Source organism: Falco biarmicus, chromosome 4 (genome assembly GCF_023638135.1).
Source record: "Falco biarmicus isolate bFalBia1 chromosome 4, bFalBia1.pri, whole genome shotgun sequence".
Lineage (NCBI taxonomy): Eukaryota > Metazoa > Chordata > Aves > Falconiformes > Falconidae > Falco > Falco biarmicus.
The window spans coordinates 42,372,584-42,382,042 of NC_079291.1; the positions used below are offsets into that span (position 1 = coordinate 42,372,584).

Consider the following 9,459-nt stretch of genomic DNA (forward strand, 5'->3'; position numbering starts at 1 on the left):
TCTTTAGTCAGAGACGGATTGCAGAGTGACTTTCTTTCAACAGTTCGTATGCATCTTCTGGTTTCCTCTACAGGTTTTCAAGATTTAACACAGAGAAGGAAGAATTTCAGATCTAGCAAGATGAGGGACTGCTTATGAATTTTTTCATTTCTCATTCCACTGCTCATTTGTTTGACATCAGGAAGATCAGTTTGTAAGGCCTGCAAGGCAGGTCATTTAAGAAATGTGCATTTAAGCAATCCATCACATGAGAGCCCAGTAATACAGAATCCTGCTTTAAAGTGTTACATTCAAACTGCATTACTGTTTGCATAACTAACATATACCACATGCACAACACATTGCCACATATGTAAGTTTACAAATAACTTCCATACAGAACTAATAACATCCAAACAAGCAAGAAGCAAAAGAAAACCAGAAACCCCAAATCTCCTCAGAATTTAGGGAAAACCAACAATTTAAGGCTGCAGGAGGAAAAAAAGAAAAAAAAAAAAAACACAACAACAAACTACTGTTTAGGAACCCAAAATTGAGAGGCAAACTTCACAGGCACAACACACAGCTAAGCAAAAGCACAAATACTAACAAGGAAATCAAAAGCAAAACTGAAGGTTTTCATATGCTGCATTAATTTCTTTAGCCCACTAGGATGCTGTGGAAAACCAAAACGTTTCAGATATTAAAATGAATAAAAGGAGGTAATTAATGTATATCAGACCTATTCTTGGAGATTAAAACCTTTGTCATCGCTTATACTCTCATCCTTAACGGCTCAGCTGCACAACAGCACCGCAGGCCCTTTGTTACTGGCTCTGCTGAGAACACAAGAACCACCAACCCAACTAAGGAACATTTTAAATGCTTAATTTTCATTTTATTTTTTAAATTTTAACAAGTACTTGAAGTTTAAATAGCACCAAAGATACCTCCAAATACCTCCCTTAAAGCTACAGTATTCTCTAGATCTTACGAGAAAACCGTGTTAATCTTAATTGTAAAATGACTCTAGATGGAGCATAACAGGTTTATCATTCAAGAGAATGAAATTAAGCTGCCTCTAAGATTTTTCTTTACACAACTCCAAACATGATGACCACAATCCACAGCAGTCAAGCAGTAAAAAGCCCAGTGGGAAGTTATTTACAAAACCGTTAGATTAAGTATGTGCCTGGTTTAGATACATACATGAGAACTTCAGCAAAGGAGATGTGTTTGAAACAAGCATAAAACAAACATCCTTGTGTAAGCACCAGAGGCCACCGGCACAGGTCACCTACCATTCCTCACCAAGAATCTGGTCACTCCCCTCAGTGAATTACATGTCAAACAACATTTCTAGGAAGAGAAGTAACCCATTTTTATTTCTGGAATTTGAGATCAAGCTATTATGGATGCATTCATAAAGGCTAAGTGAAGTAGGAAACAGAGGGAAGAGCTGAAACATTATTGCTGCTGCAGACAGAAAAAAAACATTAAACACTGCTTGTTTTATCCTTTTTACAGCACTTTGCATACTGTTAGTTCCCTTGGGTTCCCAAACACAGTGGTTTCCTATTACCATATGTCCTTCTACACAGCAAGAAAGAAGAAAAATATAATCTGAAAGAAACCAGGGAAGTATTATATGAATGAATTGTCAGGGAAAGTTAACAGTAGATGTATTTAAAACTACTTACAACGGTCAATTCTGAAACACTTTTCCGTATTTAAGAAAGGAGCCAACAATGAAAGCAAAAAAACATGGATCTCCTTGGACAACATCCAAGCAGAAATTTAATAGGGAACAATACAGAAAACCTATCTTTATGGAAAATACAAGTTTTACAAGTCTACATGTCTTGATCATTTTCAAATGCAGGAACTGTGAACAAAAACATCAGGGAATGATACACATACATGGTATGTGTCAGGGCACTTATAGAATGAGTTATGTTATGTATCCGCAGCTTACCTACAAGTTCAGCACTGTTAAAAAAAAGCAAAAAAACCCCACACCTGAAAACCCATTTCCTTAGTTAGAAATCTAAGCAGTTATCATAAGTGCTTCTCGGTGGCAACTCTTGCGAGCAAGTAAACTAATATAACTCAGAACAACTTTGTTCTAAAGGATCCACGTGAATAATCTCAACAATAACTTCACATTATTGAAAAAATTTACATTTTTTTATGAAAAGCAGTTTCCAGAACTGCTGAAAATCTTACTTCCATGTATAACTTATAAATAACAGACTCAAACAGGAAGTTTAAAACCACGAAGGGGTGCAGAATTATGTCTTAGTAACATACTGAGAAAACCCATACAATTACTTGTATGTAATGAACGGAGATTACAGCTAAAGCCACTAGAAATAAATCCAGATTTTTCTAATGCTATTTTTGTTTGAACTAGTGCAATGGAGTCTACTACTGCCTCAATGCTGATAGTATATCTTGGGGCTCTCTGATGGGCTTTTTTTTGCTCTAACTGCCATAACAGAATCCAATTCTTAAAAGTCAAAAAAACAATTTTGAAGAACCCCTCCCTCATCCACCACTTAAAAAGAAATACAGTTTCAGGAATTACTAAAATCCTTCACTGTCCAAATAAAGGTCTGCTACTAATATCACCTAGTTGTGTATTATAGGAGTTAATTATTTTGACAGTTTGGAGCAAGAAAGTTGAAACTTATTTCCAACCAAGAACTCTGAGGCTGCATTTGACAGCACATTAAAAGCTAACAATGAGTAGAAAACAATCATGAAACAGACTTAAACATCATGTCTAACTGCCTAATCATTAGGCCAATAACTTTGATCCCTCAAAGATGAGTAACTGAGATATCAAGCTACTACATGGCTCCATGTCACTTCATAGCACAAGACTTTCAAAGGTCACACTAAATACCCTGTTTGTCATGCAAAGACAAAATAATCTTACAAAACAAAGTAAGAAAAGCCTACATCTCACAGTTCTGATACAATCATCTGAAAAAGCAATGTCACAATTGCATGCATGTGAAACTATCTCTTCCAAAGTTTGGAACACTGAAGCAGTATCACCAACCTAGATTTTCTCTAAAACATTTGCAGATGATGCACACTCCATGATTTTAGTAACGCTGCACCCACATATGTTAACCTTAAAAAGCAGCAGGGAGGAGAACAGCCTTAAGTGTAAGAAGAGCAACCAAAGTAAGTCTTTGGAGTGTGATGCATGTGATCCAGCTTGTCACTGGGAAGAAGAAACAAACTGCTGAGTTTCATCTAGACTTTTTTTTTTTTAAATGGACAGCAACCCATTCAAAGCCAGAATTATGGCAGTGCCAGACAACAGAACACTGACAGCTTCAGACTGCTGTTCTTTCTGAAAAGTAGGTTACCAAATCTATATCCAAGAACTTTACTTATATAACATACGAATTCAGAACTTCAGAACTGCAGTGATGTATGCATCGCATGTCATCAGTCAATACGCTTCCATAAGACAGACTATGCAAATGCCTATTACTGAGAATTTTCTTAAGTGTCCCATAGCACCTTGTAATATCATAAAAGCCACACAATGTGTTGTGGGGCTAATTCCTGGTAAGCTTCTTCTAGGGCTATGCCAACAGGTGAAATTCAGCATCAGCCATTTACTATAAACTATAGTCTTAGACGTGCATCTACCTTAATTTTCTAGTGTAGATCAGGAGTGCACGTATACAGCATACTTCCTTATTGTACCCACTGCGTATCATGAAGCTGTCCTTGATTCCTTTTAGACAGAACTGAACTACAAGATGTAAAACCAGGAGCGCAAACAGCACATTGGAACACAATCGGGCATTTAGTCGATGCAGCCAGCCTGGATTTAGTTCAACAACAACAAAACCCATGAAATGCAAACAGTATGGACACCACCAGACATTGCATTCTACAGACGCAACTCTGTCAGACCCTGCTACTTGCCAAGGTACACACAGCTCCTCTGTTCCAGTGTTCTTGAAAGGCACCTATTAGCTCAGTATGTCCAGCTCATCTAGAAAGGTTTTGGCTTCCTGCAGCCAAAGAAACCTGACTCCTTGGTTTTCACATCTTGCAGTTTCTTGGAGTTGCTAACATACCAGTGTCTCACAGGCTGCAGGACCAAACTCAGATTCTGTACATGCAGTTCTGACTTTGTACTGCAGCAGCATCTAGCAAACCCATCATCTAGCAATGACACAAATCTAGTGCTCTTAGCTCTCTACAGTAAAGCCACACAAATGCATTAGAGCTTGGTTCAAAATAAGTATCATGTGCCACAAGGAAGGCATAAGCCAATACTGAAGATAACATCTCTCTCAATATTTTTGAGGGGTTATATATTTATCCAGCGTTGGCCAGCAACATCCACCGATGTGGTAACCCTCCTTCAGGAACCTGAGCTCCCAGGGCCTCTTCTACTACATCAAAGGGCACTTGGAGAAACTTTCTGCATTTGCTTTCATACACTGCACAGACCTAGCAGAACTGTTAATGCAAACCTGTTCCCTTACCTTATTACCAGTAGACACCAAAGCCTTATGCAGAAATTCCTTGATCCTAACCAATATATAACATACTACTCTGCACTGGCCAATTCTAGCAATGCAGCTCTTGCATTTTAACACATATTCACAAATGTTTCCTAAAAATGTCTTGATCCCTTGTATCCTAACACAAAGTTTCAGAAGACATCCAGAGGCCTGTAGTGCCTTCCTTACTACAAGCCAAAAAGAGTAGAGGAGCAGGTAATCCCCTTGAAGCCATATAAACAGTTCTAACCAAAAGCGTATTTTGGCAAGAAGTTCCACAGGTTCAACTGATGCCAAGTTGACTCATCCAGAGCATATCAAATTTATGCAGGTATCAGCAACTGAAAGCTGCCAGAGACAATGAAATTAACCTGATCAGTCTGTCCACCATACAAGCTTGTAGCTCCCCAGATCTTCCTGGATTTTTTCCAAAAAGTTGACATCACATTCACATGTTCTCATTCTCAGGTTAACAGGGCAATTTTATTAACTGAGTCTGAATACTCTTTGGTCCTGATGCCCTTGTCAGTTTGAAACTGGCTATACTAAAGTGATTACTGAAATTATTATTTTATCTGATCTGTCAGGAGTTTATGATTCTACTTTCTTCAGTAACCACCTGGGGACATCGAAATGTAATCTCTCCTTAAGCCAAAGGTTCTTATCTCCCCATTCTGCTAGGTCAAATTTCTTGAGAACAGCAATGTTTTAAATGAGCCACTCAAGTTAATCACATCACCAATTTAAGAACCATCAAAGAAACAGGAAAGCAGAGCAATTCCCAAATTCTTCAGAACAGCAATAGTAACAACATAACAATGCAAAACTTATATACGCTGTTACCATTAGATCAGGCAGATTAACGAATAGATAGATCGCATCCTTATATAAAAATCACATACTTCTTAATCTCGGTTCTCAGCCCTAACACTTTGAGGTTGGACAAGATAACCTCCAGAGATTCCTTCCAACCTCAACCATTCTGTGACAACCTGCATATTTCTCAGCCAACCCCTCCCTGAAGCCAAGCACTGACAGTTATTCTAACAGTCGAGACAGTCACAATCTTACTCTTCCTCTGTCATTCCATATTCACAACAAAAATCACTTTCATTAGATCATGCTCTATCTCAGCCACCAATCTTGGAAAACACTACAGCAGCCTCAAACCTAACACCCTGCCAGTGCTGGATGACAGTTAATTGACAACGCCAGGAGGCTTCCACAAGACCCTTGAAAAGACAAAACTTAAAATCCTTACTCTTGCAAGCATAGAGCAGAAACAAAACAAGATCATTCCTTTCCAATTCCAGGGAAAAATCCAGCAGCCAGAGGTTTTATCAAAGCACACTAGAGAGCTACAGAACCTCCCACAATGCCTTCTGCACCTTGTCAACCAAGGTCAACATCAGCTTCTGACATCATGTATGACATTCAACAAGCAGCCAGTATCAAATTTTCCCAACAAAACCTAAGAGCTGCTTTAATGCCTTACGGAAGCATTGGAGTCATTCCCTGTATTTTTTCAAAACACAAGATGACATGTTTAGAAGAAATCTGGCAGCCCTGATATACTACCATTAACAAACACAGTTGAGCATCCACCTCTCAGACACATAAGTTACATCCTGCATAAGGGAGAAGTACTCCCTCCCCCTGAAGTACATGAAGAAGTGATTATCAGGACACAATACAAGGCAATGGACACCAAGAGGAATGCGGAGGGGAGGAGTAGGAGAAAGCAAGCTTCGATGAATGCAAGAGTCATGTCCAAAGGCTATTGTTATGCATACTGTCCCTGTTGTGCTAAAATGCCAAGAAAAATAGCCGAGCACAGGGAATAAAACCGCAAGCACCAGAACTACAAAAAGTTAATCACAGCATTCTAGTCAAAGGCATTCCAACTAAAATAGTGACACACAAAATAACGAGTAAGCTCTACATGCCAACAGCACATAGAGGCATCGTGGTAAAAAGCAGCTTTGTGTTAAGACATTCAAGGCAGGATACAGCACACCTGAAATTTGGCACTTCCATTGACCCTGTTACAAGGCCAGTTACTCTTCTCATTTGGTAACTTAAATGGCTGCAGCTGTCACTGCAAGTCAGAACCCTGTGCTTCAGTATCTTCTTTGAAGCTCCAGGTATAGGTTAGAGCTGGAGAAGCAAGCAGCAGGAAAAAAGGATATAGCATGGAAGAACCTGTAAACCTACACAGCATCTTCCAACGCTTACAAACTTCTACTGAAGCTCAACTTCAACACTATGTATTCCATCACTGTACTCACAGGTATATTCTGCTGCATGTGCAAAGCATTCAATACAATTTCACCTAAAGTCTTGACTATAACGACATTATGAGTGACCAGCATATACTTTTAACTGACAAAACTTCATTTCATTTGTGTTGCAGTTTCACCAACTTTTCCCTGCTCACACACTGCCAGTGATTCAAGTTCTCCATTAAGATTAGAAGTACAGTAGAAGTGTGAACTAGCAGGACATTTGCTTGCCAAAAGTACCACTATATTTTGCCAAACATACTGCACAAGGTACAGACTGAGCCCTAGAAAAAAAGGATTGTGAAAGCTACTAACAAAGAGCTGGATACCATATCTGAACATCACCAACTGAAACAAAATGTTATATTCCTAGGTTACGTAACACTAAAATTGCCTTTGAGGAAATAAAACCTAGATTTTTACGCTCATGAAAATTGGGTAGCAGTGTTTTCTGTGTTGTATGTGTGATGGTATTCCCTAGTATTTAACACCAGATGCTTGAAAAGGAATACAAGAAAGATGAAACTGAGTCAGAACCCCACAACCACCATTAACAGCTGTACCCAGCAGTTTCCAAAATAGGACCCTTGCATATTGCAGTCACCTTCCCTCTCTTTGCAGACATGGCCCTAATGAAAAGTACTTGAAAATACAGCTATTATTCTCAAAAACTACTTCAGGATAAACTTTAAGGTTGTCAGGGAAACCATTCAAATAGCAGGATCACTCATCAGAATGTAGAGGTGCTAGGAGACAAAGAACAAAATGTCTTTTGGTGACTCTGGGTGAAGTAGCAGATCATAAAGAACTGCATATTTATTTATTAAGGACAGGAATACCAACTGGGGTAAAAAAAAAAAAAAAGACAAAAAGACAACTGATAAGATGCAGGAAGAGAGATCAAGCAAGATCAGACACACAGAGAGCAGAGCATCTAGAGATGAAGGCGGCCATCAAGTGGGAGCCTGGACAAGTGATACAAGTTGGAGATGCCAAGTGGCAGTGAAGCCAGCAACCACATCTAAAACGGGATGAAAGTGTTTGGAACAGTAGTGCCTGTCTGGACTACACGTGCATGAAAATTAACCAGAGGTGCAGAGTAAATGCTTTAAGATAATCGTCAAGTGTTGCCTAGCAAACAGAGGTGAAAACCATGCACAATAACCAAGATACAGGGAAAGTAAACAAATATAACTATCTACAAGCCATTACCACAGCAAAGGGTCACAGTCTACCACATGGCATGCGTGAGAGAAAACAGGAGCCGCAACACATGGCAATGCACAATCTTAAGAAGATAAGGAACCAGCAGCTGTGCAGAACGAGGGAAAGATGAGAAACAGTGATACCCAGCATATGTCTGTGAAGTGCAAGAAGCCCACAAGGGATTTCTGTGTAGCTATAAATGCATTTGGAGAAAAAAATAGAGCAACAGGCAGTAGGAATGCAAAAAGGTGCAGTGATAAAAGGAGGGTTAATGTACGGTGGGTCCAGAAGGATAGAAAAACAAACAGTACTCGAAAAAGAGCGGAGCTGCTACAGAGAGAGGGAAGGGAGCAGCTGGGGAAGGGACAGGAGCCTTGCCCTGGGCCCCGGGAGCGGGGCACGGGAGGGGGCCCGCACCGCGGCGACAAAGCGGGACAGCCGCACGCGTGCCAGGGCATGAGGCGGGTGACAGCGCCGAGCGAGACGGAAGGCGAGGGGCCGGCGGCGTGCCCAGCGCCCGTGTGCCGCCGGGAGCAGCCGGGCAGCGGGGCGGGGGCCAGCCAGCCATGTTCGGCGGCGGCAGGGACGGCGGTGACAGGCGAGGCCCGTGCCCGCGGGAAGGGATCGGGGCAGGGAGCGGCGGGGGAGGCGCGCCTCAGCGCCCGCGGGCGGCGGGCGGGGGCCCTGTCCCTCGCTCACCTGCTGCACCCCCAGGAAGTCGTAGAAGTTCCGCGGCACCTCCTCCACCAGGTCGAAGAGCTCCAGGTCGCCGCTGTCCCAGCCGCGGGCGCGGGGCGCCACCAGCGCCAGGAGCGGCAGCAGCCGGAGGAGCGGCAGCAGCCGGAGGCGCGGCGCGGACCGCGGGCAGCCCATGACCCCCGCCCCGGCGACAGCGGCGGCGAGGACGTGGCCGGGGAGGCGCCACGGAGGCCGCGCACGGCCCGGCGGCGGCTCCGCACTGAGGGGGAAGGAGACAGGCCCGGCCCCGCCGGCGGCGAGTCCCACGGGGGGCGGGGGAGCGCTCCCCGCCTGGCCAATCGCCGCCTCCGCAGGCCGTGACGTTGCGTACCCCGGCAACGGCTGGCGCTCGCGCAGTCGAGGGGCTGCGGGGAAGGGCGGGGGGGCACCCCGGGCCAGCCGGGCGCGCGGGGGCGTGACAGCGGCTCGCGGGGCCCTGGCGCGAGCTCTCTCTGCGCAGCCGGCCCTGTCCGCGCGCCCGCCCGCCCGCCTGCCCCGCCCCGCCCCGCGCCGCCCGCCGGCCCTTCCCCCCCTCCTCCCGCCGGCCGCCTCCTCCCGCCGCCGCCCGCACCCTGCCCGCCCGCCTGCGCCTGCTGGCGCCGCGCAGCGCACTCGCCCTTCCCCGGGGCTGCCGCAGCCCCCTCGGCCCCGCCCCACCCGGGGTTCACCCCCGAGGGTGATTCCCACACACACACACCCCGCCCCCGGCGGCC

General features: G+C 44.1%; 1 protein-coding gene across 1 annotated transcript in view; it reads right to left on the bottom strand.

The window, feature by feature from the left end:
• DNAJC1 (DnaJ heat shock protein family (Hsp40) member C1) overlaps positions 1-9,164 on the bottom strand; it is a 113,413-nt gene extending 104,249 nt beyond the window's left edge. Inside the window, exon 1 of the mRNA XM_056337516.1 lies at positions 8,708-9,164. Within this exon, the coding sequence (XP_056193491.1) occupies positions 8,708-8,881 (174 nt within the window). The 5' untranslated portion in view covers positions 8,882-9,164. The remainder of the gene's footprint in view (positions 1-8,707) is intronic.
• Positions 9,165-9,459: the final 295 nt, after the last annotated feature.